Source organism: Sceloporus occidentalis, unplaced genomic scaffold (genome assembly GCF_023333645.1).
Source record: "Sceloporus occidentalis isolate IW3139 unplaced genomic scaffold, rSceOcc1.0.p SCAF_345, whole genome shotgun sequence".
NCBI lineage: Eukaryota > Metazoa > Chordata > Lepidosauria > Squamata > Phrynosomatidae > Sceloporus > Sceloporus occidentalis.
Genome location: NW_028317325.1, coordinates 410,678 through 437,500, shown reverse-complemented (window position 1 = coordinate 437,500; position 26,823 = coordinate 410,678). Strand labels below are relative to the sequence as shown.

At 43.0% G+C, this 26,823-nt stretch overlaps 3 protein-coding genes across 3 annotated transcripts in view; 1 reads left to right on the top strand and 2 right to left on the bottom strand.

Moving 5' to 3' along the window:
- LOC149274173 (myosin-7-like) overlaps positions 1–851 on the top strand; it is a 47,577-nt gene extending 46,726 nt beyond the window's left edge. The window contains exons 30-31 of the mRNA XM_089505765.1: positions 1–56; positions 840–851. The exon at positions 1–56 is cut by the window's left edge and continues 82 nt beyond it. Coding sequence (XP_089361891.1) covers positions 1–56; positions 840–851 — 68 coding nt within the window. The remainder of the gene's footprint in view (positions 57–839) is intronic.
- Positions 852–3,962: 3,111 nt separating this feature from the next.
- Positions 3,963–14,697, bottom strand: LOC149274172 (short transient receptor potential channel 4-associated protein-like). The gene is made up of 19 exons (XM_089505748.1): positions 14,581–14,697; positions 11,463–11,591; positions 11,078–11,194; positions 10,356–10,413; positions 10,126–10,181; positions 9,306–9,434; positions 8,775–8,976; positions 8,312–8,500; positions 8,002–8,144; positions 7,444–7,575; positions 7,170–7,228; positions 6,947–7,048; positions 6,673–6,756; positions 6,320–6,410; positions 5,811–5,951; positions 5,201–5,312; positions 4,789–4,901; positions 4,452–4,658; positions 3,963–4,100 (listed from the first exon to the last, which is right to left on the bottom strand). Exons 1-19 carry the CDS (start codon positions 14,695–14,697, stop codon positions 3,963–3,965), a joined length of 2,319 nt encoding a protein of 772 aa, XP_089361874.1.
- A 1,754-nt stretch (positions 14,698–16,451) lies between these two features.
- On the bottom strand, positions 16,452–26,817 carry LOC149274171 (ER degradation-enhancing alpha-mannosidase-like protein 2). The gene is made up of 11 exons (XM_089505753.1): positions 26,711–26,817; positions 21,831–21,941; positions 21,432–21,471; positions 20,713–20,818; positions 19,965–20,090; positions 19,113–19,324; positions 18,623–18,764; positions 18,335–18,459; positions 17,648–17,792; positions 17,004–17,125; positions 16,452–16,910 (listed from the first exon to the last, which is right to left on the bottom strand). The coding sequence occupies exons 1-11, from the start codon at positions 26,815–26,817 to the stop codon at positions 16,452–16,454; spliced, it is 1,695 nt and encodes a 564-aa protein (XP_089361879.1).
- Between the last annotated feature and the right edge of the window lie 6 nt (positions 26,818–26,823).

The window sequence follows — 26,823 nt, the reverse complement described above, 5'->3', positions numbered from 1 at the left end:
CAGAGACACAGGTCAACAAACTGCGTGCGCGAACCCGCGAGGTGGTGTCTACCAAGGTCAGACTCGAACCTCTCCAACACTTTGGGTGATAAAGGTACGGTCCGACAGTCCACCTCGTTACGTACGTTAAAGGTGCTCTTCCAGTGAGCAGGTCAATAACCGCACTGGCGTTTTAATCAGCGGATACAGGTTTTTTTTCTGGGTTTCTGGCTAATTTGACGGAGCCCTGGCGTGGCATGTTTTAGATTAGAGGTCTGTTCACACTGCTAGGTGGACTGAATATCTACGAAGTTAGTGGGCATAACAAATTCGGCCAAATTATTACAAGATGAAAGTATTTTACTAAAAAAAGGGTTTTGAAATGCAACAGTATCAGGAATAACGTTGGAATATCCTGCAGATCACGTGGAAGAGCACCTTTTAAGTGTTTGTGGAACATCATGTATGTATCACGGTCCTCTGTCGCTCCCCAGTGATTAAAACGTTTTTGTTTTTTTTAACATAGTAGTCGGGCGCTATATTTGTTTACATTAAGAGGGTACTTCCTTGTACTTATTTGGCACTGGTGAATGAGCTTCCAGCTGCCCAAGGAAATGCCCAAACTGGACATCCACTGCCCGTGTATTCAACAACCAAACTCCAACCATAAGAAGCTGCATCTCGTGGCATCACCGCGATGCATGATAAAAAGGAAAAAAAAACACTCAGAGCGTTTATTAGAAAGATGGGTTTACTGGAGAGAGACGTGCTGCCACATTGCATATCTTCAAGGAGAACCTGCTAGTTGTGTTATTCTGCAACACAAAGATTACATTTCTGTTTCCTTTCTCTCTTTCCAGCATGAAGAATGACGAAGATGGAATCCCGTTCCGTCAACCCCACCGGCAGCTGCAACAGCTGTGACCTTACCAGATCCCATTCCCTCCTGTAATCCCAACCGATAACCCACCCCTTGTGAGCAAATAAAAGCGAGAGCCAGAAAACCTGTCTGGGTGGTATTTTATCCATTATTACATATCAAATAACAGACAATTTAAGAGACAGTATCGTATAAATACCATCGAGGTAAACCTTATTGTAGGAAAAATAGTTTTGAGATAATATATTCGTACTTTTGGGGTGTTTATTGCATTCACCCGGCATCCGTTACGGTTTTAAGGGACCTTCTAGACATATTAAACGCATATGATAGCCGAGTGGCAATTATAGTTTGATGCCCTTTACAAGCGCATGGAGGGATTCTTGAGCCCTTAAGCTTGCAGGAGATGTGTTCGGCCAAACACCGGCCCTGCTCGCTAAAGCACAGACATGCTATACATGTGCATGCGCGAAAATTAGGAAGGGTTTAGTTAGCCCTATATAATGCATAGGTGCCTAATAAACACTCACCGATTGAAGTGTTCACTATGCAGGATGGTTCTCCATGCAGATGGAAACTGGAGTTAGTCCCTTTTTACGCATGGTTAATTGAACTGCAAACTTAGTGAATATAGCCCAAACAGTTTAAAAGCACTGCAGGGGCTCAACTACCAGATACGATCCGGCTGCATACTTTAGAAAAGAGTGCAGAGGTTACATGCTTAGTAATAAAAATAAAAAAAGACTTTACATCAAACAGAACTGAATTTTTCCACCGTAGGTAAGACAATATACATTTAAAAAAATATAGCAATTTAATTAACGAATCATAAATCCATTAAATTAGAAGCATCTTTATTTTATTTACACAGTTAAGTCTTTGTAATCGCTCACTCTCTACATATATATATATATATATATTTATATATCAAACAGAAGTTTCCCTGGGGTCCGCAAACATCAGGTCAAAATAAAAGCAATTTCCCCCGTAATATTTGCGTTAGAAATCTGAATGTATAATCTGAGATAAGTACAGTCGCCTCGGAATATGTTTTTCAACTGGTTTACAGAATCGCGGAAAGGTGTTTTTTTTAACAATTCACACATTTACTGTAACAAAACCAAGGTCTGTCATTAAAAGAAACCATTCAGTAAGTAATCTACATCATGTGTTATTACAGTATTTGACCCTTGAGTTTTATTCTTAACAAGAAAGGAGATAATTTGTAAAAAAAAAAAAAAAAGTATTCAGACATTCAGCTGCAAAACAGAAGCCGGTATTTATATAATAAACGGTTTTGGGTTAAAATGTGCGATTCCTTACAATAAGGATTACAGAAAGAAGAAGGGTCTCGTGTGCGGCTTTGTTAAAGCTGGTTTTTGGCTCATATTTATTAATAAAATTATAAATATCCCCACCTTCACAGCCCTGACACGGCGAGTATGAAAATCTTCGCTACCAAAAGGCAACTATGGCATGCGTAGGATGAACAAATAAGATTATGGTTTCTTCTCGCTGGAAACCCGATATTAAAATGACGAACTGTATTTTTTTTTTTTTATTATTAAAAAGTGATCAGAAATCGGCATCGTCTCGGTATAAAAACAGCTTGAAAACCTTACAAATCTGCAAACTACGGTTAGGACAGACATTATTATGCCGCGCTTTGCACCACTCCATAGTCTTCATACAGCCATTCGAGGAATGTTTAAGACGAAATTATAATTTAACAATAAGAAAACTATTTAAGGACGCTTTAAAAATACTTGGCATTAAAATATCCCAGTTTAGGGGGGGGGGGGGGGGGTTCAGCGTACAATGTGTTATTGGTAGTTTTCCTGTAATCTGTCACCAATTACACAATATTCACACTAAAGGTAACAGTAAAACATGCCAGAGACATTAACCCTTTGAAATCATCTCCCATTTTCTACCGTGGTGGGAAACGGACTTGCAGCTTCTGTCTGATTTCGTTGGCCCCCCTTAGCCCTCTGCATTTTGCGTTAACACACCGGTACTTTTAGATAAATTATAGTAAAAGATTTGCACTTACATTTCCGGCCACGTCTTCTGAGATGATGCCGTATCTCGGTAGGCATCTGACCTCATCCTTCCTATATGGCTGCTCGTTTAAGTTTAGTAACAGGTTAGTAACTGGTGCAAAAACCGTGCATAGGAGGAGGTTTAGTTGATGAGCCAACCCATGACAGGTGGGCTAAACTCTTATTACAAATCCCAAGATCTGATGAATGGTATGTTAAAAAATGTTAAAATGACATCTGATTAATGTCGCTTTTGGCAATGGAACCAACTGCCGACGATGGAAATCTCCAATGGTTCTTAAAGTATTAAGGCAGCGAAGAAGCATTTGGGATAAATTTCAACAGCTGGAGACCTAGCGGTTTGCTACTCCTGCTCTGGTAGATCTATAATGACCAAAATACTGAATCATAAGACTTTCCTCAAGTACTTAAGCCCTGGATTCATTGAATAACCGCATAGAAAACAGCAAACACATATTACAAAGCAAATACCTGTCAAAAGGCAAAATATTTGTTATAGTGTAGACTTTAAAAGAGTTACCTGAAAAACACATTAATATTCCAAGTATTTAAGAAATAAAAACGGATCTAAGTTCCTGCTTGCGGCAGAAGATGAGGAATAAGAGCTTGGAACACCAAGACAGCTCCTATTCCTGGCAAAAAGGGAAATCCAACATGGCGGCAGAGCTAGGCGCATGGGGAAAAAAAAAAAGGCTTTCCTGTCTCTATAATCTGCTAAAATGTATTTTGCTTTAAAGAGAAAAAAAAAATGTCCCAACTAAAAAGTAACCAGGGGTAGTAAAATAAAAAACACACACACACAACACACAACTGAAAGTTAAATCAGTTGTCAACAGCATCCCTGAATGTATTGCACTGACCAAGTATTAACCGTGAGTGTGGCCCACTGACTGGCCAGGAAAGTCTTGCTTGGTGGGCCATGTGCATACCGTGTTCAGGCAATGAACACAAAGGAGTCTCGAGTCCCTGAACGCCGGCTCTCTGGGAAATACCATTTGAAGATTCTGTCCCAATGGAGAAAGTCAACAAAAAAAATTCATTCAGTCTTCACAGAAGTCTCTGTCCACATCCATATAGGCCTCATCGATGTAGCCGACTATGGCACACGGAGATGTCCTGTCTGGGTTCAAAAGCACAGACACCGTTTCTTTCCAGTAGCTGAAATTAATGCATGAACTCTGGAAAGAAAAAGAAAAAAAAAAAAAAAAGGGAAAAAGATAAAACACAAGCATTTACAGCATGGGGGGGGGGTAAGTTGCTCTGTTTATATCCAACTAGAAGGTGACCTCAGAACACAGATGTATTCAACACAAGAAAATACGAGGAGTGTGGGACCCTCAGGTTCGTCCATCTCTTTCTACAGGACCCCCCGCACAAATTCTTAACGTGCTACGGTTTTGGTTATTGCCGGTAGAATATAACACGGATTCAAGTGGTCCGTCACAACTCGAGCACAGAAAGCTAGGCGTCCGAAGAGCCGTCGGCTGCCCCCCCCCCCCGCTACACCGAGTCACAGAAAGGGAGCTCACGTTTTCTAAGCAGGTGCTGTCCTTATCCTTGTTGAGGTAATGCTGCTGCCAGAAGCGTAGAAGGCTGTGAAAGTTGTTGAGAATGTATCCTGGGTATTTCTCCAAGCACTCCATGTTCCGGATGGTTTGCAGGTAGCACGGTAGCCGGCCTTTCCTCCTCGCCAGCATCAGAACGACCAGGCTCGTATTTAAACAGCTGACGTTCTCCTACAAAATAAAAGATGAGAAAGAAGAGAGTTTCTCAACGGTAGAATCATGTAGTCAGTAAAAGCTTTACGGAATAACGCGTGTTTTTGTTACGGGGCTACTATGTGAAACGAGACTGCATTCCTCTCACCTGTGTTAGCGTCTGCACGTGGATGATGTTAATTAGTCGGAAAAGGAAGGACATTCGGATGGATCCCTGAGTCATGTAAGACAGCAACCGGCATTCAGACAGCACTTCTGCAACTGCGGGAGAATCATGTCAATAGACAGGTGTCATCCAACTCGGATTTGTGCCCCCAGCGGCATCAGACGGTCATCCCTGGCCAGACCGGGAACACAAATGACCACTAGACCAAAAGCTGAGCTATCAAATGGCAAAGGTTGGTACAATAAGACAGCCAGACATATTTCGTTTCATAGCTGGTTGGTAGAATTTATTATCAATATCTTGGCAAGTTCTAAATTGCAGGGGTCTGTTCACACTACTGTGTGACAAACGGCTGTGAAGCGAGTTAATTTACAACTAAACTAGGATAACCCACCTTTAATATCATCCGACTGGCTCTCGAACCGGTCTAAAGACAGAGCGATGCATCGCACGAGCATGTTCGAGTCGACTAAAGAGCTATTAATCTGTTTCAGGAAAATCTGAAACTAAAGAAAGGAGAACGCATTAAACATGAAGCTTATTAATATTTCTCCCTGCACGGCTTAACAACGGAACAGATAAGTTACAAAGCCCGACGTTTGCAGCGCCGCTGCAATTCAGGAAACAAAATAAAAAGAAAGTCAATGCAGTAACACAAACACAAAGGAATTGCAATTGACAAACATTTATTGTAATTAGGGGGCTACAGATATTTCTGCTTTGCATTGAGATCAACCACAAACTTGTCATCGTCCAAGAGATATGTTGGTTGGTTAGTCTTACCGTTACTGCTCTTAGTGGACAAATTTGTGTTTAATATATACACACACACACATATATATATATATATATATATATATATATATATATATATATATATATATATATATATATATACACACACACACACACATACACGCATATACACACACATACATATATATACATACACACATATAAGTCCCAGACAAACGCCACAGAGATTCCATTTGCTGCTAACTTACCTTCTCCTCTGTATTGATATACTTGTTAAACCTTTTAAAGGCATCGATGTTGAATTTCATTAACTCGCCGAGAAGATCAAAGTAGCTCTGGAGGACATCCCGCGACTTACACTCGCTGTCCACAATGCAGTATAGAATGTGCTGTAATAAGGGGGGACATCAAGTTACTGACCAGTTTCCAAGTTCAACAGAGATATGAAGACAAGAGTCCCACGCAAGTCAAGGCTACCGGTCACTGCCTTTAGCTCTACCGGCCTAACATTTGTTGTCAAGTCAATATTCAATAGCGACGAGACAAGCAGTTACCGAGGGAGCTTATTTTAATCTGTTAATAATGATGTAACAGAAATCACAGCACACGTCTGTTTTGAACATATAACAGACAGTGCTACATCGTTAATCAGCTACTGGATAAGTACTTTAAATCTCAGATCATTGATCCAGTCCCAGACGAGCTGGTATCTGCATCGAGGCTCATTAGCGGCTGATTGCACATCCGGCCAACTCACCTCTAGAAGTCCTCTCTTTAGAAGGAACATTTGATCAGCGTAGGACGTAACTCCACGCAGGAAGCTTTCAACAGCTCGGGCTTGCCAGAACCTACACAGATATTCAGGTTTGTACATGAACTCATGACCAGATCGAAGTGTACATCACTTATATTAAATGTAGTTATATTAATTACCCCACTTCTGGTTCTGCTATTGCAGAGTGGGAACGGCGAGCATTATATCGCTAACAATCTATACATATGCTTGGCAACATTGTGCAGTCATGGAACCTCACACTGGTTTGGTGACAAAATCTGCATTTTACAACAATCATCTATCGCACTTGGACGCGTGGCGTACGCGGCACAGACCTGAAGGAGGACTCTGCTGGCTCTTTCTTCATGACTTGCAGTAGCTTGGTTAGCAAACCTTTCTTTCCATCGCAGACCAAGCTCCTGAAATAAACACGTCGGAATAGGTTACATGATACTAAATATCCCTGTCAAACGCATTCACATTTAAAGAAATTTCAGGATATGCTGAAGTATTCATCACAAACCGACGAGTTATAGCAAGAACGGCAGCCTAGATAGGAGGTATATATTGTTAAATGTTTAGGTGGAAACAAAAATTAGGAGTTCCTACCTGTCTGTATTGAGCACCGCTTCTACTTCTGGAATATTTGCTTTAAGTGATATGGCGCTCAGCTCATTCAGTTCCTGGCTGTTCAGAAGTAGATATTTGTTCCTAAAAAAAACCCAACAACATAATTTTACCGATTTATTCCGATGACACTTCATGTTTTTGTTCTTTAAATGTCTGATCTCCGTGGCTCACAGAGATACAAACTTTAAAATGTGTTACTTACTCATGGTGATCACTGAAGCTTTGAAGCAGTCTTAAGAACTGGATCTTCAGCGAAATATCCTAAAATAAGAATAAGAGCAGACAGCAGGATAAATGAAAACAGGCACTATTAAAAACAATATTAAATCATCCGCCAACAAAGACATGGACTTGCTAGAGAATGTATGCAGTAAGGGTAGCATACGCATTATAAAAAAGTATATTATCGCGCTCGGATCCTCATCCTGGCAAACAATCGGTCTTTCACTAAAGAAAGCAGAGCAACCATAACTCACGGGGCTGCAGTCACAATTCTGGTTGTGTCCGTGAAGAACCAGGTTGGTTGGCGAATGTTTCCTCCATATCAGCTTGTCAAAAAGGTTATTCAGACCAGGAATCAGTTTAAATTCTGCTATCATCTTGTGGACCTGTCAAACGGGAACACGGAAACCCTTTTAGTTAAAGCTCTGCCGGAAGTTATACGAACCGCGTAGAACATGCAGTGTTTCAGCCATGATACTATAACCTTCAATTCTAGGCAAAACAAAAGCAACAATCCTGAATAAGTACACTATGGGGTGGAATAATCATGTAAATCCCCCAACATCCAATTAAGGTAGCTGCCTTTACAGGAACGAACAAAGTAGACTGTTACAAACCACAGAAAATAGGTTTAAGACAATCGTTACAAAACAAAGAAAAATTAACCTTCTGTGTACCATAGAACTAACTAGGAGGATAAATAAGCTTCTGAACAATTGGCTAAAAGCTAGAAGCGCACACAGCCCTCGCTAGAGCTTACAAACTCCTTTAATGACGTCCCCGGGTCTCGCACAGAACAGTCGATCACTGACCTGATTTCTCTGGCGTCCCATTAGCAGCACACAGAGCACGTAGAGTACCTCCACCTTGTACATGATCTCATGCATTATCTTCATTGACTGGGGCAGCTGGGTCCTGGAGGAAGGATTTGCCAGTCCACCCTCATCTGAAGATTCTAGGAGAAGAGCAAATTGCGTTAGCATCAGGGGACCACAAACCAAGGTATGAAAAAGGAATATAAGAAATGAAGGGGGGGGGGGGGGGTCTCCTACAATAAAAAGTCAGCAACCAACCCAGGCTCTGGAGGGTACGGATGGATTGGTGTTGCGGCTGAATTCATACCTGTGCCACTCTGTTCCGTTTCCTCCTGAGCCACCCGCATCAAGGCATCTAGAACCAAAGCATTGTCCAGCCACGTGTACCACTCTTCTAGCTCTTGCAGGAAGCTGGCCGTTCCTGTGGATTCGGAAACCTTTCGAGTAGCAAGCTTGCACAGCCGTTCAATGAATCCCGGGATGTTTAATAAGGTGGCTGTGAAACAGTGTGGATAAATATTAAATACACGATAACAAGTGTATTCTTTAATATAGTCACAGACCCGCAAGTGTCTACAGTAGATCTGGTCTACAAACATGATTAGCCGGACAGAAGTCCTCTAAGCATTTTTTTTAGAACCATATCTATTGGGCTGAACTTAAGCTGGCGAAGATCATAGGACATGTAGTTCAACAGCCATGTCAAAGACAAAACATGTGAAAGCTCTGGGCATTAACACATTCCAGCTCCACGACATTAAGATTCTCACCTTGATTTACTTCCGCTCTGGAAGGGTTTGCAATCTTCTTCTGCTGAGCATCTTTGGCGAGAAGGGTGTACTTGTCATCGTTTCCGGTGTCCAGCTCGGATATGGTGACGGAAAGTATCCGACAGAAGTTCGCCAGCTGCTGCTGATCAAAGCTGGACACCAAACTCGAAAGGTTAGGTATGTCCTCCAGCTGGATCATCTCCTAGACAGAGAACAGGGGGCCGTCAGCATTGCACAGAGACATCGCTAAAGCAAAGCGGAAAATGTCATCAGAAGTCAACGTTTAACTTAAACAATGTGGCTGAACTGTTGTAACGGCACACAATACAGGTATGGCCACCACGGTCACCTCCTGCGAGGCAGCAAAAGAGAATTAAAGATGGGACTAGAATCATTGAAAAGGTACTATTACAGAGGAGACATCTGGATGGAGAGAGGCTGCCTTTTATCTCTTAGAGTCAGAGAGGAGAGCAGCGCATGGATTTAATAAGTCAATGACTGCCCACTCCAAGAGTAAAATCCGAACCAAACCTTTTTAATGCCAAGGATATCTTCGATGAGAGTGGCCGTCTGCAGGAAAGTCTTTTTGTTTGTCATTAACGTGAACAGGAAAAGCACAAAGTCGTTCCTCTCCGCTAATCGCTTAGTGACACCTTCAGTCTATGGAAAGAGAAAGGACGAGTTTCTTTTTAGATGAGCAGCACCAGGATTTTATAAGTCTGTATGATCGTCAGCAGGAGGCCCCTGCCGGTGACCAATAGAGTTGCTCGTACGGACATTTAAAATCCTGGCGCCAAAGCTGCTGCGTAGTGCGCAGATACAAATGGGCCATTGCCAGCGCTCATGTTAATCTGCTGTAGCCAGTAGAACATCTTTGTGCGTCTATTTACGCGACACCAAAGCAGTAAAGAGGTGTGCCGGCACGCACAGTGACGTGTTATTAGCGCATAGGCAGCCGGAACACACATGTGCATAACAAGGTACTCCGTGTCCTGCTTTTAGTAACGAGCTGATGCGGGACCGGTAACAACGTATTTCACGTCACGTGCTCAGGCTCTCCATTTCCGTAAACCATCACAAAGAACACAGGTCAGGCCTCAAGTATATTTTGCTGCTTGAGGCTGGATTTGCGTCTAGTGACAGCAGGTTTCTCCGACCGCCCCTAAAGTCTAAGTAAAAACAATTGGGTCAGCCAACCCGTACTGAGATCTACCAAATAGCTTTCTACAAAGCGATACAACTCACCCTCAGTTTTCTCTACCTGTTCCACTGTTAAATGACACCGCTGGCACATTACGATTCATTATTAGTTTTATTTTGTAGATCAAAAAACCCAACGTAGAAGACTTACGCAGATACAGGTGTTGTACAGGATACTCAGGCAGTCCTTGATAAGATCATCGCTGACTGCAAGCGAAACGGAAAGAATACAGCGAGTGAAAAACACGGCAGAGGAAAAAAAATGCATATTGATTTATTTATTGATTTAGATAATCTGCAGCACCGTACGGCGATCAGGAATCGAGGAGTATATCGCAGAACAAATTATAATATAATAAATGTTTGAGCCAAGACACTTACTCTTTTGTTTCTTCTTCTGGGGAAAAAGGCTCGGTCTCATAAGGATCTCCACTAGAAGCTACAGAACAAAAAAGGTTGAATGCAGATGTTAATATATTCACGGATACACAGATCGACACACATGCTATTATAACCCTTATATGCAAAGAAAATCAAGGTCTTTACTAGGGAACAAACTCGACCTATTAATCCAAGAAGAAATAGCCTATCCATGTGTCATATAAACGATCTACTTGTTACACGTCATATGTAAGTTCTGTTTAAAGGTAAAATGGGTTATGTGATGAACAGTAACCCACATACAATGTTTTTTCCCCATTTATAGCCAGTAATCTCACTCTGGCTGCCTTTAATAACGGGTCGGCTACGAGATTTTACTGTTACTTTAGACACAGATATGCAGCTAAGACTCAGGTTAGGGGGGTTACTGATCTGCTATTCTACTCAAGGCCAACTTACACAAACTATGGCAGTTCTCTAAATACTTTAAAGGATCCAAAACTAAGAACAATACGAGCTCCTTTACCCTAACCCGTTCCATTCTGTAACGCGAGAAGTGAAGCAGAGAAGAGAAACTCCCTGAGTAGCCAGAGCAGAACGCGTACGATTTCGTTTTATAGCCACATCGTTACAGAATTCCTTCTAAAAGGTCACAATTATATCACGGTCTCTCCAATCTAAGAAGCTGCGCGCTCACACTCAGGTCAGGCACGTTCACTTACGTCCACTCCTCCAAACAAGTCGAAAGTGTAGGTGTTGGGAAACGGTAGCTCCGTGCTGGACTTCTTGTCGTCCGTCACAATGGCCATAGCCTCCATGGACAGAAGAGGTGATATTTCCTGAGCGAAAGAAAGTTTCCAAAACCGAGCACACACTTTATCACAGTATACAGAACATGAAAGCCAATATAAAGCACGAAGGGGCTTGCTAATTAAATATATTAACAAATCAGGGCCAACCCAAATATCTAGATATTTTGAAGAACTGAGTGTCCTCAACCCATAGAGAACAAAACATGTTGCACCTTCCATTCGGTTCTAACGCGTGACCGTTTGCAACGGCGCCGTCTCGCTAGGGTTATAGTAAAAATTACACAAGAAAAGTTACCTTTAGGATGCTCTGGCAATGGGCGAAGTCACTGTTAGGGTGGCTATCCCCATACAGCCTGCGTAGAAGGAAGGGGATGCTATTCCACTTCGCCTGCTTATCCCTTTCCAAGAGCAGCTGCTCCGAAATCTGGATAGAGGAAGAAGCGGCGTTAGCGAGAATGACCATCAGACAGCGATTACATCGAAAGAATCCTATTATGCGATAACGTGCTTCAAAAACATACGGTGCGGTGGGGGGAATCGACACGAGGCTATATCAAGGTGCCGGGCGGTAATGCTGGGGGCTTATTTCTGTTTTATACAGCCATTTAATGGAATGTAAAGAATAAAAGTATCAATAGACACATACTGGAAACCCACTTTAAAATGTATACCATGGGTGCAGCCCTCGCAATCGCCTATTCTCACAATTTACAGGATTAACCCCATTTAGTTAACTCTCTCCTATGAATAAGAGGTTCAGGCAGGCTTTGTAGGGGTGGGGGAAAGAAAGGAGAGAACTTTAGAACAGAAAATGGATTAGACAACGCTGGCCCTGCCACCAGTCTTAGCGTTCACGAAATGAACTTTAAAAAATCTCAATTCCCGTGAGCAACAAACAAAAAGGAGCTACCAGTTTTAATAAATGACTGCGGTGAGGCTGAGTGGTAGAAAAGGCAAGCTAGGGCGGAAAGAATGTTGCTTTTCAATTTGTTTCTATCAGTAACAGCAGAAAGCAGATCTTAACCCAAACACAACACTATATAGTGTCTAATGATAAAAAAATAATAAAGGGAAACTAAGTTACTTTCATTTATTGATAAGTGAACAAGGAGGAGATACAGTAGCAAAGCCTATGTTTCCAAGTAGATCAATCCAAGAAACCTCAACATCTAAAAACAATAAAGCAATAGTGACAGCTCCAAGGTGGCTCCTGGATTCCTCAGTCTCCGGGCTGTGCTCAACTTCATTGGTACTGGACCAGTACAGCCAGCCCTAGACGCATCACTTCAACTACAACGCGTGAACTCAGCTGGCAGGTGGGGGATCAAGCGGACCAAGTTTAGACTAAGTGATCGCTGCACTTTAAAAACTTTTGTTATATATATATATATATATATATATATATATAGGTTTAGACCAGGGCTTGACAAATGTGTTTTAAATCTAGGAGCCAGCTAAAAAAGTTAGGAGCCAGCACTTTTTTCTGCCCTACACTCACACTTTGCTCCAGCACCCACACTAAAAAGCACCAGTGCGTAGTTTTAATTAACAATGATGTGCAACTCTGTTGGATTCCCGCTGTCAAACATCTGTGCGATGCAGACAACCCCGCTGTGCTGCCGGTGGCTCCACCCATCCTCCTCACTGAACGGGGCTGGCACCGCCCACAAAGCTCATTGAGCAGCGCTGGTGCCGCCCACGAAAGTTATTGAGCGGCGCGGGCTGACTCACTTCTATTTTGAATTGACAGGGGTGGCATTTTAAGACGCCGTCCCCGTTGATCCGAAATAGAATTGAGTCAGCTGGCCAGCGCGACTCAGTGACCTTTGTGGGCGGTGCCAGCCCCGTTCAGTGAGGAGGGTGGGCGGAGCCGCCGGCAGCAGCGGGGTTGTCTGCATCGCACAGACGTCCGCTGCTGCCGGAAAGGAGGATCCAAGTCCCCTGCAGCGCCGTGGGGGATCTGGACCCAATTATAGGTATGGCTCACAAACACCTAGGCGACAGGACAAAATTATGAGTCGCCATGGCGACCTGGCACCAGGGATTTGTCGAGCCTTGGTTTAGACTATATCCTCCCCAATTTTCTGGCCTCATGGACTGAACGGAGAGATTAATTCCCAAATATAATTTTCTGGGTTCATTCACTGAGCCCCTAAATTTTGAAGAGGTGCGATACTGGTACTAAACATTCATTTCACAATGTAACAAGTTAAATTAAGAAATGCAAACTGAAGCGAGCAACAAATTTACTATTCTTTAACATAAAAGCAAAGTGAACGCCTGAACATCAGACGTCAACGTTACGGCGGCGAAGAATGCCGACATCCAGAGCATTAACGCCTTCCGTACCGATGACGTACCTGGTACTTCCTGGTTGGGTGTCACCCACAGACCGGGACGTACCAGGTACGTCATCGATGATGCGCAATCCAGCGTCGCTATGGATGCTGGGATCGCGAGGGGCGGCTGCTACTGACAGCGGGTGTCCCCCGCGATCCGTAGCTGCCACTCCCCCTCAATTCTGTGCACGTGATCGCTTTGAAGCCAATCACGAGCACGGAATTAAAATATTTAAATAAAACTGCGGTCTTCAAGTGAAGACGCAGTCCGAGAACGCCGGTACGGAAGGGGTTAAACACAGAATCGCAGCAGAAACCCTGCACCCTTTCAGCGATCCCCCCCCCCGAGTTATCCTTAAAATGATTTCTATCTAGCCGACGCCATCGCCCCCAGCGCTAGACGTGGCGTTTAGATGAAGACTCCCCTGCAATACACAAAGTGCCATTAATACATCCATGTTCCTGCCCCTGCATTAACTCCCCAGTACTTTGTATTCCACCGTCCTAGGTGTATTATTTTAAACATGCCCACGTTAAACTTTAGGTCTCCAAAATCATGTCCTTTTTCTCTGCTTTCCTTTGACCCTATAGGAGTGTCAATCGTCCTTGTGAGAAGGTGGTGGATAAATGGAACCGCCTCCCATCAGAAGTGGTAGAGGGTAATACAGCATGGCATATGGCTATCCTGAATCTAAGACGAGATCAACAACTGATTAAGGTCTGAGTCTTTAAATCTGTAAGCAGATGCCAACCACTAGCAATATCCAGGCCTTAAAACTGCCCCCTATAGCGGCGGTGGTATATAGAAGCTATAGCTATCTAACAAACACATAATTAACCAGTTAAGGACCAGTAATGCATACATTCACACAGGGATTTATGGGCCCGGTGACACCGGGTTATATACATTGGAAGACGCTATTAGATGAGGTTAATCCAGGGCTCTCTATGTAAATAGCATTTTAAAAGCAATTACGACCCGTATGGCTAGAGCGCTACGATACTATCGATACTACGTATAGCAACACTGGACAGCGTTCTTAACAGTCAGCACTAACCGCGGGCCTACAGTACCTGGGACCCCCGAGTGAGGCCGCACCCCGTCAGCTGCCCTCGCCGGAGACGAGTCACGATACTCTCCGGCCGGTAACCCGAGCCCAGCCTAGGAAACGCAGCACCCGCAGCGGCCATGGAACCAAACAAGACCGAGCAACGGGCTACAGAGAGCAGAAAACCGGAAACAGCGCAACCAGACGGCTGCACCGATTAACTCAACGGAATGGGCAGCTAGGCATGCCGGGAAATGCAGTCCCGGAAGTGACTCGACGGCGGGGTGTGATGGGAAATTGAAGCCAGCGGTCGCGGGGCCCGCAAAGCATTCTGGGAAGCGAAGATGCCTATTAGGTGAGTATAATTGAGTTACACAGGGATGTAAGGAAGTGTCGCCTGCCGCTTTAATAATTCTAACACCGGCAGGGCTTTACTGGAGAACCGGAGGGGGGGAATAAATAATAACAACTACAGAAGTCACGTATATCAAATGTATAGCATTGGGTTCCGAGGCTGTTTATTAGATGTGCAACTTCTTCAGGAAGTGCAAAAGTCATAGAAAAAAAAATCAAGACTGTTGGTAGTATAATATAAAAAAACGAATATATTTTAGTGAACCCGCACAAGGTATATATCGTGTTTTTCAGAACAAGAATTGCTTTCTTCAGATACCATTTTTTGGATCATATCATCTAATTTCCTATAAAAAAAATTTTTTTTTTTAATAAAATATGGTAAAAAAAACAAAAAAAACAACTTCTCCCTCTTATTTGAAAATTATTTTACTTTAGATATACCCAATGTTTTTATGGGTTTTTTTTTTTGTACGTTATAGGGAAATAAGTACAAGTTTTGCAATTTCAAAATTTCGTTTTCCAAATCTAGCCATTCTGTCCCCCATGTGCTGTTGGGGACACCTTTGGAGCCTGCAAATTCAGTTTTTGTAATTCAGGTATAAATTTACAGTTCCTGGTGTATGTCACGGTCAAACATCCCAATATGCGTTCAGCAACATCCCCCGAGGACAGTAATACCCCCATGCATAGGTTTGTCGAGTTGTTTGGGGGCTAAAAAGGCCAACTGCGGGAGGAGTGCGTTTTTCATTTTAGAATTTGACCATGTGGTCATCCTGCCCCCGTGTCCTATTTGGGACATCTTTGAACAGTCTCTCGCAGTGGTGCTTGTGGCTGCTCTCCTGATGCGAAGGGCTGTACAGAAAAGATGACGTTCATTTGTCAGAAATAGGTTGTGATATGCAGGGTATGGTTAAACAGGCCGTGGCTGGGTGGTACTGAAGCAGATGTTTGAAAAAGGATTGAAAAAGGAGAGGGAGAAAGGAAAAGATAAACTATGGACCCCCTGCATCAGATGAGTGTATTATCATCTTACTTGGGAGAGTTGTTCCCTTATCAAAAAAGAAAAAAAAAAACTAAAAACTGTTCACATTAGCCCTCTAAACAAAAAGGGAAATTACTAACGCCAAAGACATTTTAAAGCAAGTGGTCGTGCCCCTTCCAAGTCCATTTCATCACTGAACAGCTCCAAAGCTTGATGCAGGAGCTTGAGCCGCCACTAACTACAGAGCATAGGAAACGAGTGAATCAATATCAAGGATTATGAAAGGAAACACGGCTTAAAATCAGCTCAGAGTCACATACACGTTCTTTAAAAGGTCACAAATTATGTACAACGATATAAAACACAGATTGTTCTAACAAATACAATAACAAAAAATGTACTTTTTATATCTGCGTTCAAACAGAAAGCCTTCCAATCCTCTTAAAGTTCACCTAAAACATACTCAAATGTACTCAATAAAAGCACAATGTATGCAGTTGGTGGAAAGCCCAGTAATGAGGACAAAGTCTTGAAAAAATCTGACAGATCTGCCAATATTAGTCCAGAAACACTTGGCCAAAAATGGAAAGTTTAGAACTGAATGGTTGACTAGGGCAACTAAGCAGTGAAGTCCTTTTAGCGCTTGTTCTGTTGTGGGAGTCAGAGGTGCTGGGATCTTGCTGGTCATTATTTTCAGGGTCTGGATTTCTTAATTTCTCCGTCCTCTTGATTGAGAAAAATTCTCTCACAAGATCTTCCACCTCCCACTGCTCTTTAGTGTCCCTGTGACAGCAGTGAAGGGCTGCGGGGTCGATGGGGTGGGCTTCCGTGTTAAAGATATAGCCCCCTGCCCCTAAGACACACTCCCCGTAGGGTGTCATCACCAAATCAAAGCTTGAGCCATCGTTGTGGATGAAGTTGTCTGGGTCAAACAGTAAATACAGATATTTGATGGTTTCCGCAAGAAAGAAAGATTCCATTCGATTATCGAGTTTGTGATCACGGACATCTTTAATCTACAAGACAACAAGATGACAATCAGTGAATTTTTACCTAAAATGCAAACATCATATTCATGCTCTAATCCTCATTTAGTATGAGATACTTACGGTAGCAAACCCACAGTCGACTTTGCTAATTCTTTCGATGGATTCCACAGCATCTCTCCCAAGCTCTAACAGCGTGGGGTCCCGAGTGGCCCTGTACAGATACATTGCACTTTCTATGAGCTCTGTAACAAAAAGCAAATAAAAAATATTTATGTCAATGTAACAGACTTCAGAATTCCAAAACAATGCTTTTTCAGCCCATTAGAGGGCTGTATGTGAGATCTTTGCTGAATCTACAAACGTATTACATTTATTATCATATGCACACAACGCGTTGTAGGTATGGAGCACATAAGGGATCAAGAAACACCTTATGTGCTCCATACCTACAACGCTTTGACGTAGCATCTGTATTGTGTGTGTATATAACACTGAATAAATAAAGCTGCAGACTCTATAAAAAATGCTGAATGGTGATCATCCACATTAGCAGCGTTAAGAAAACACCATCTCTTTAAATTCACAAAACTTCCTGAATGATATTTCTATAATATTACTACACACACTATGCTGCTCAGAAGCCCTGTTGTTGGTCAATGTATTATTTCAGGGGTATGTGCTGTAAATGTTAACCCTGCTGCGTGGAGTTACTTAAAACCAGGTGCATGAAATATTCCAGGATCTAAAGTAGTAGCTTTAGGTACCTGGCCGGAGCGGGTAGCCTTCTCGTTTATCCACAGTGAACCCTTGAGGAATATTGTAGAACTCCGGCAATCCTCCAAACTGTTTCCACACAGTGTAATAATTGTGAAATGTTCTCATGGCACTACCAATGTCCCCAAACAGGCTCTGCAGGAAGACATATCATTAAAAGGAAAGAGTTTGTAACACTACGTACAGAGGAGTAAAACATGTTGTACCGTATACCGCTTGGCTGCAATTTAACCCCTTAACGTCCATTGACGGGCCAGGCACGTCACGCAAAAATGGTCAGGTGACGAGCAATGACGGACCAGGCACGTCATTTCATTGAAAATAATCTACGATGAGTAAAATATATATTTTTTTTTTAATAGAAAAAAAAACAAAAAAAACAGCCTGGTCCTTAAGGGGTTAAATAACGGAAACAATAAAATTACACGTCTCTCATGGAACACTCTCTCTGCCAAACAATGTTAAAATTGATTATTTGAGGGATTGCATACTATAGATATGACTGTTGACAGCATTTAAAGAAATCAGACATAAAAGGAGGGAAAAAAACCAAAAATACAAATATGGATTTGCTATCATTTCAGCTGCTTCAATGATCAGATCAATAACCATTTGCTTAATACGACATATATAACTGTGCTACAGCAAACTGTCTTATTACTGAATAAACGCATTACCTGCAATCCTGGCCAGAAGGCCTCCAAAGACTGGAATATTGGCATGGACACCGTGCCCTTATACATCTGCACCCACACGTACCAGTCATCGTACTTGGTAAAGTTCTGGATGGCCTTGTTGTATTCTGAACCAAGATCATTGATTTAGATGTAAAAAAAATATATGTATTGATGTAACAACAAAACAAAGTATTAGAAAATTATGTCGATGGATGCTTATGTCTGACAATCCTCGTAAGTACCCCTCTTAACAGAAATGTTCAGGTGTCTGTTGCCGTGGCAACCTACCCAAAAACATAGACATCAGCTCTTCATCCTGCAGCAGAATTGCCCCTTTAACAAGATATTCAAAGTACGAGTCAACGCCAGCTCCTATGCCAGCATCCTGGGCAACCCACTTGGATGTCATGACATCGATATGGTTTCCCACCTGTAAATGCAAAAAAATCTTCTTATTAAATACATAACTATTAAGTCACTTAAATTCAAAAATACATTTGTCAGCGGTGACATTAAATCACATAAAAGCTATATATTCTCTGATCAAATATGAGACAAACTGATTAAAGAGTTTTTTCTGTAATGGGTAAAATTCAGCAAGCGAGACAGCAGCCCAAACAAAAAGCCAACTTGTAATTATTATAGAAACGGCACAAATTCTTAGTTGATGTCAGCCAGCGTTTCCAAACGTCAGGTTAGCTTTCATCAATGTGCATTCCTGAATTCTGGACACAGAATTCTAAGTAGATTAAATACCAAGCTGTTTGATTTTTCTTACTAGTCCAATCTCAGAGCGGCTCTCCCATAATCCTCTGAGTGCACGCTTTGCTACCCTCTCAAACTCCGGATCCCCAGTCAGACGACTCAGGGTGGCAAACTCAATAATAAAGGTTCCGATGCCGGCTGTGCAGGTCACAGGGGTTTCTGTTGGACTGACTCCATTCAAAAGGTTCACGGTCCCAAAAGGCATCCCTGTAGACGTGTCAAATGCTGTAGGAACATTAACTAATTAGGTAGGAAGGAATTTTTCATTATTCATCTACTACAAAGCAGACTTACAACTAAATCAAAATAAAAGTATGCACCAAACTCTGCTGCAGATAACACAGAAGTATCTATAGATCCCTCATAGAACAGTCTACATCAGGGGTCTCCAAACTACTGCTCGACGCAAGTTTTTATCCTGCCTGCAGCAACTTGCCCAGGCGGCACTCACTCCAGGGCTGCACAGCCACTCCAATGCCATACACTTATACACGCATGTACACAACCTGTTTATTTGGCTGGGTTTTTTTTAATTATTATTATTTTTTATTTATTTATTTTAATTTTTTTAAGAATAATACTCTGGACTTGCACGATCACAATATACACAATGAAGCACCGTACCAGCAAGAAAGGATAATGCATTATAAAATCTGTGAGATTTCCTCCTCAATTGAACTACACGTCATGGGAGGATAAGAAGCCATCATTCATGATATTTGTAAATCTACCATCAGGTCAAGTCAACTACCAAGGCTAGTGAGATGTCACCCTTTCATAAAATGGTACAAAATGCACCTTCTTTGTTTTAGCCCAGACCTTCCTGCCAGACTCCTAGTAATCATAAGAAACCATTTTTGCTGACCTGGAAGTAGTTTGCGGGCAGCTTCCTCTGCCATCCTAAGTAGGGGTCCTGAGCAAGGCCATCCAGCTTCTAGCTCCAGGCCAGCTCTCTTGGAAAGGAGATGAGCAGACAGGAGACCTCCAACCACTAACAAAAATATAATAACCTATTAATCTTTAAAAATAGGTAAAAAGAAAAAGGAAACCTTCACTGGGGAAACTAAAAACAGAAGATATGGGGAGAGAGATGGCAGCTCTGGGGAGTTTTGGTCACATTTAGGGAATTAAAATCGCTGTGCAAGATGCACTTGGAACTTTGAGGAAGCGACTCATACTTACAATCTGCTTTCTCCCCTAGTGAATAAGACATTTATGAGAGCTTTCAGTTTTTAGACAATAGTAAAACCTTTTATTTGGCCAACATAGACATAACCTGATGTTACACACGATTTGAGAACCTCAGAGCTCCCTTCTACAGGTGGAAGACAAAAGACCTCTGACAACCTGTAAACTATTGTGACTTGTCATCTTTACCTACATTGGCTCAATGGTATCATCTTACACACAACATTTTAGTTTTGGACATGCTATAGTCCCCCCCCCCACCCCCCATTAAGTAAATATAAGAGCTTTCTGATCCTGATGTTCATATTTAGAGCAATTCCAGGGGCAAGGTGCCAAATGTAGACCAATAACCATAGCAACCATAAAAAATATACTAAACAGGAATAATAGTGTACATTTAACAGTGAGGGGTATCAAATGCTGACCTCGAATATTGGTCTCAAACACTGAAGCATTCACATCAATATCAAAATCCAGTGTGTCCTGTAGAACATTCACAACCCTCTTGAACTCAGTGATGTTCCCAATTATCTGAAGGTTAGAAGTCAAAGTGAATATTCTAAACGTCACCCCCGTGTCCCAGAAATGTCTAACATACCCTGCATTCAAATGTATTACTCCTAGCGCAAGGCAATATTCTGGAGCAAAGGTGTTAGGTTGACAGGGCTCTGGGCACAGGTATTAACCCTGTAGATAAGGCTAAAACCAAACTCCCCCAACTCTTGAAGGAAAAGTGACAAAGAGCAATTGTTTCCCCCGATATAACTACTTCCAAGTGGTGGGGAGTGGAGGACATGTCGTTTATGTGATATAGACAAGAAGGGGGCCAGTATTGTTAATTGTTCTTCATGCGCCCATCTGGCAATTATTTTCCTGGGTTGTTAGCAAAATAAAGCTAATATATATATATTTTTTATATATATCCACTGAAATGCAGAAAGATAAAAAGAAGCTACTTCTAAAGTTGCGATGGAAACATTCACTAGGTCACAGGAGTAACTTCATGTATCCTTTACATATTAGGTTGAGATTAAAGTTAGGTAGGATACACTTTTAATGTAAATATCTTTTCAATGCATAATGCCACCTCCATACAGAAAATACATTGTGACTCCCAAACACCCAAGATGAAATGTACACTCACTAGTAACGTATCCAGAGCATCAATTAATGTCAAAGAAAAACTGAAAGACAAAAACAGAACGGTAGAGAGAGAGAGAAAGCTTTTTTCACTGATTTTTATTTGGTAAAATTTATGTCATGCCGGTCACTACTTAAGTGAGTTATATTTTACTTTCTATCTTTCTGCTCCAATAACCCCTTATCTCCTATATCTGCCCCTGTCCAGTATGTAACTCTCTCTATTACAGCTCTCATAGCCTGCAATACCCATCTTCATATTCCCCACAATCAACTAAATTTATTCTGGGTGACTAACATTCCTTCTCCATTCCTATTTAATCTTTCTCTATTGTCTGGTACTCTCCTACAATATTCGGCAATTTACTACTTAATCATGTTTTTCTCGATGCAGTCTCATCACCTGCCCCACGTATCTTGTCCATCACAGGTAAGAGGTCGCAACTCATCATACGGGAAGGCATTCTCCAGGTAATTGTTGTAAGCGTGATAAAACATGGACTTCACTCGATCCCTGAGGATGACAAAGGAAAAAAGAAACATTAATCGCCGAATGTTTAACTAGACTCGGGCAGAATAAAGGTATTTGGCGGTACTCAGAGGCGTATCTACTGAAAATAGCGCCTATGGCAAGCACTGAAATTGCGCCCCTGTCCAAATAAAAACCCAGTTACTAGCCCCTGCTGCCTATATATATATATATATATATATATATATATATATATATATATATATATTAGTCCCTGCTGCCGATAGCGGGTATAGATCAACACGCAAACCCAGATCAATTGAAATTCACTTGTGATCTCAGCACTGAAGGTATATATCAAATAAACAGAATCAGACATACAAGTCCTGTATTTGCAGGTATACAATAATAATAAATGAAACGTAGCATCGCAGGTATAGATCAACTGAATAAGACATATTAACCCTGTATTTGCAGGTACACATAAATAATGTATGGAAACATAGCATAGCAGATATGGATCTACAGCATAACACAAAAACCCAGCTTTGCAGGTAAAGATCAATTGGAATTCACATAAAAACACGGCATTAACCCCTTAAGGACCGGGCTCATTTTTCGTTTTGTACCCTGTGGGACCGAGGCTGTTTTGACACTTTTGTGGTGCTTGTGTTCAGCTGTAATTTTCTCCTCACCCATTTAGTGTACCCACATAAGTTATATATTGTTTTTTTCAGGACAAGATGGGCTTTCTTCAGATACCATTATTTTGATCGTATCATCTTATTTACTATAAAAAAAATTAAAAAAACATGGTGAAAAGTTGAAAAAAAAAACACATTTTATGACTTTTATTTGAAAAATCTTTTACTCACCTAAAAAAGCAAGTAAAAAAACTAGCTAAATAGATTCTACTACTTGTCCTGAGTTTAGAAATACCCAATGTTTTTATGTTTTTTTGCTGTTTTTTGTAAGTTATAGGGCAATAAGTACAAGCAGCGTTTTATGATTTCCAAATCTTTTTTAACAAATCTGGTCAGTCTGCCTCCATCTCCTCTTTGGAACATCTTTGAAGCCGGTTAACTCAATTTAACCCATTCAAACCATATATTTTTGAAAACAAGACACCCCAGGGTATTCCAAATGCTGTTATTTTAACCCTTTCCATGCACCAATTATAGAACTACACTTTGTCAAACTTTGTAATAGTAATTTTTTTTATTTTTTTTTCACACAAATTGTACTTTAGTTATAGATATACAGGTCCTGGTATATGCCACTGTCAAACAACACGCCAATGTGTGTTCAGGAACATCTCCTGAGTGCAGTGATACCCGACATGCATGGGTTTGTCGGGTTGTTTCAGATTTAAAATGCCACATTTGGGAAGTGCGCTTTTTTTCGCCATTTTGGTCAGTCTGTACCTATGCCCTATCTTTGAGCTAGGCCACTCCAATTTACCCCATCAGCCATTTTTTTTATATATTAGACACCCCTTGGGTATTTGAAGTGCTTTTATTTTAACTCTTTGTTGAGATTTTTGAGAAATTTTAGCACTTGCTCAAAATAATAAACTTTATTTTTTAATTTTATTTTATTTTTTTAATACTTTTTTTATATTTTTTTTTACACATTTTGCTGGTACTGGATGGTTCATCTAGTGACATCACTGCATAATTATTTTTAAATGTTAGCACATTTTTTTTAAAATTTTTTTTCCATTTTTTATTTATTTTTATTTTTTTTGAATATTTTACTAATCACATAGTGATTAGAAAGCTGGGCTCCATTGACTTGCATGGTTGAATGCAGTACCTGTATTCAACCAGCAAGTGGAGCCAGTTCTCTAGAGGGTCTGGAGACCCTCTAGCGAACTTTTTCGTCTTTATTGTTTTATTTCCCGGGCCGCCGCCATCTTGCTTGATGGCGAAGATCACCGGCAGCGGCGGCTGTGACCGCTCTCCGGAGCGGTCACAGCCCACCCAGAGGTAAGTGTTTGGTGTCGCTGGATGCCTCCTGATCGAGGCATTCCAGCGACACCATTTAAGTTTAGGAGGCGATCGTTGATCGCCTCCTAAACGCTTTTAAAACGGGCGTCCGCCGCCATACAATGTATGGCGGCTGTTGACGCCCCGGGGAGGGGCCAGACATGGCACCCGATGCCGATCTCGGCCTTGCTGAATGCCTCGACATCGAGGCATTGCAGCAAGGCCGTTTAAGCGAAGAAAGTGATCCTTGATCACTTTCTAAGCTTATTTAATTTTTTGACGGTTCAGGACCGTCAAAGGTCATTTAGTGACCTTCTTGTTATGACGGTCCTGAACCGGCAAAGGTCGCGAAGGGGTTAAAGGTATATTTAAAACCCCCTAAATTACAGGCATAGATCACAGGTTGCACACCGCAAAGCCAGCCCTGGCGTCCACACTGCCGACATAGAACCTGGCCAGCACCCAGATTACACACATAAGATTTGCCATCTTTGTCCCCAAATAGCCCACCACAAGTCAACTTTGTCCCCAAACAGTCCGGCCAGTGCCATCTTTGTCCCATATACACCCTGCCTGTGCCATCTCGGTCCCCAAGGCTCAAACCTCCTGCTAGTGCCATCTTTGCCCTTCCACAATTATACATCTATGATACACAAACACTTTTACAGTCACTCACTAATTCACACTTTAATTCAGAGAACTCATCCACACATTAACTCATTCTCTCCCTCATTCAGACAATTCATCCACACATTAACTCATGCTCTCTCTCATTCACTCAATGCATCCACACATTAATGCACACTCTTTACTTATATCTACCCCCCTCCCTCATCACTTTTTAACCCCCTCCCTCCCTCATCACTTTTTAACCCCCTCCCTCCCTCATCACTTTTTACCCCCCTCCCTCCCTCACCACTTTTTACCCCCCTCCCTCCCTCACCACTTTTTACCCCCCTCCCTCCCTCCCTCCCTTACCACTTTTTACCCCCCTCCCTCCCTTACCACTTTTTACCCCCCTCCCTCCCTTACCACTTTTTAACCCCCTCCCCCCCCTCCCTCCCTTACCACTTTTTACCCCCCTCCCTTATCACTTTTTAACCCCCCTCCCTCCCCACTTTTTAAACCCCCTCCCTCCCTCCCCACTTTTTAACCCCTCCCTCCCTCCCTCCCCACTTTTTAACCCCCCTCCCTCACCACTTTTTAACCCCCCTCCCTCACCACTTTTTACCCCCCTCCCTCCCTCCCTCACCACTTTTTACCCCCCTCCCTCCCTCCCTCACCACTTTTTACCCCCCTCCCTCACCACTTTTTACCCCCCTCCCTCCCTCCCTTACCACTTTTTACCCCCCTCCCTCCCCACTTTTTAACCCACCCCTCCCCCCCCACTTTTTAACCCACCCCTCCCCCCCCACTTTTTAACCCACCCCTCCCCCCCCACTTTTTAACCCCCCCTCCCCACTTTTTAACCCCCCTCCCCACTTTTTAACCAACCCTCCCCCACCACTTTTTAACCCCCCTCCCTCACCACTTTTTAACCCCCCTCCCTCCCTCACCCACCACTTTTTAACCCCCTCCCCCCCACCACTTTTTAACCCCCCTCCCCACTTTTTAACCAACCCTCCCCCACCACTTTTTAACCCCCCTCCCTCACCACTTTTTAACCCCCCTCCCCCCCCACCACTTTTTAACCCCCCTCCCCCCCCACCACTTTTTAACCCCCCTCCCCCCCCACCACTTTTTACCCCCCTCCCTCCCCACTTTTTAACCCACCCCTCCCCCCCCACTTTTTAACCCACCCCTCCCCCCCCACTTTTTAACCCCCCCTCCCCACTTTTTAACCCCCCTCCCCACTTTTTAACCAACCCTCCCCCACCACTTTTTAACCCCCCTCCCTCACCACTTTTTAACCCCCCTCCCTCCCTCACCCACCACTTTTTAACCCCCTCCCCCCCACCACTTTTTAACCCCCCTCCCCACTTTTTAACCAACCCTCCCCCACCACTTTTTAACCCCCCTCCCTCACCACTTTTTAACCCCCCTCCCCCCCCACCACTTTTTAACCCCCCTCCCCCCCCACCACTTTTTAACCCCCCTCCCCCCCCACCACTTTTTAACCCCCCTCCCCCCCCACCACTTTTTAACCCCCCTCCCTCCCTCACCCACCACTTTTTAACCCCCCTCCCTCCCTCACCCACCACTTTTTAACCCCCCCCACCACTTTTTAACCCCCCTCCCTCCCTCACCCACCACTTTTTAACCCCCCCCACCACTTTTTAACCCCCCCCACCACTTTTTAACCCCCCCTCAACCCCCCCTCACCACTTTTTAACCCTCCCTCACCACTTTTTAACCCCCCCTCAACCCCCCCTCACCACTTTTTAACCCTCCCTCACCACTTTTTAACCCCCCCCTCACCACTTTTTAACCCCCCCCCTCACCACTTTTTAACCCCCCCCCTCACCACTTTTTAACCCCCCCCCTCACCACTTTTTAACCCCCCCCCTCCCTCACCACTTTTTAACTCCCACCCTCACCACTTTTTAATCGGCGCCCCTCTATCTCCTCCGCATCAGTGTTTAAAAGCCGCTCGCTGGTGCCGGCATTTCATGCAGAGCGCCGCAATATGCCGGCATATTGCGGCGCTCTGCATGAAATGCCAGCACCGGGATGGGGGTAGAGGGCTCGTGGAGGAGAATGCTAGGCGCCCCTCTCTCTCCTCCGCATCAAAAAAAAAAAAAAAAAAAAAAAATGCCGGTGAGCGGCATTTAAAAGCCGGCCCATTTAAACATAAAGGAACGCGGTCACCGGCAGCGCCATCTCTACCTGTAATGCGCCGCGTCCTGCTCACTAAATCGGCTCTCCTTGGCATTCTGTACCGGCGGCAGGGCGACCACGAACCCCAAACACACAGGGAGCAGGAGCGGGTTCATGTCCTG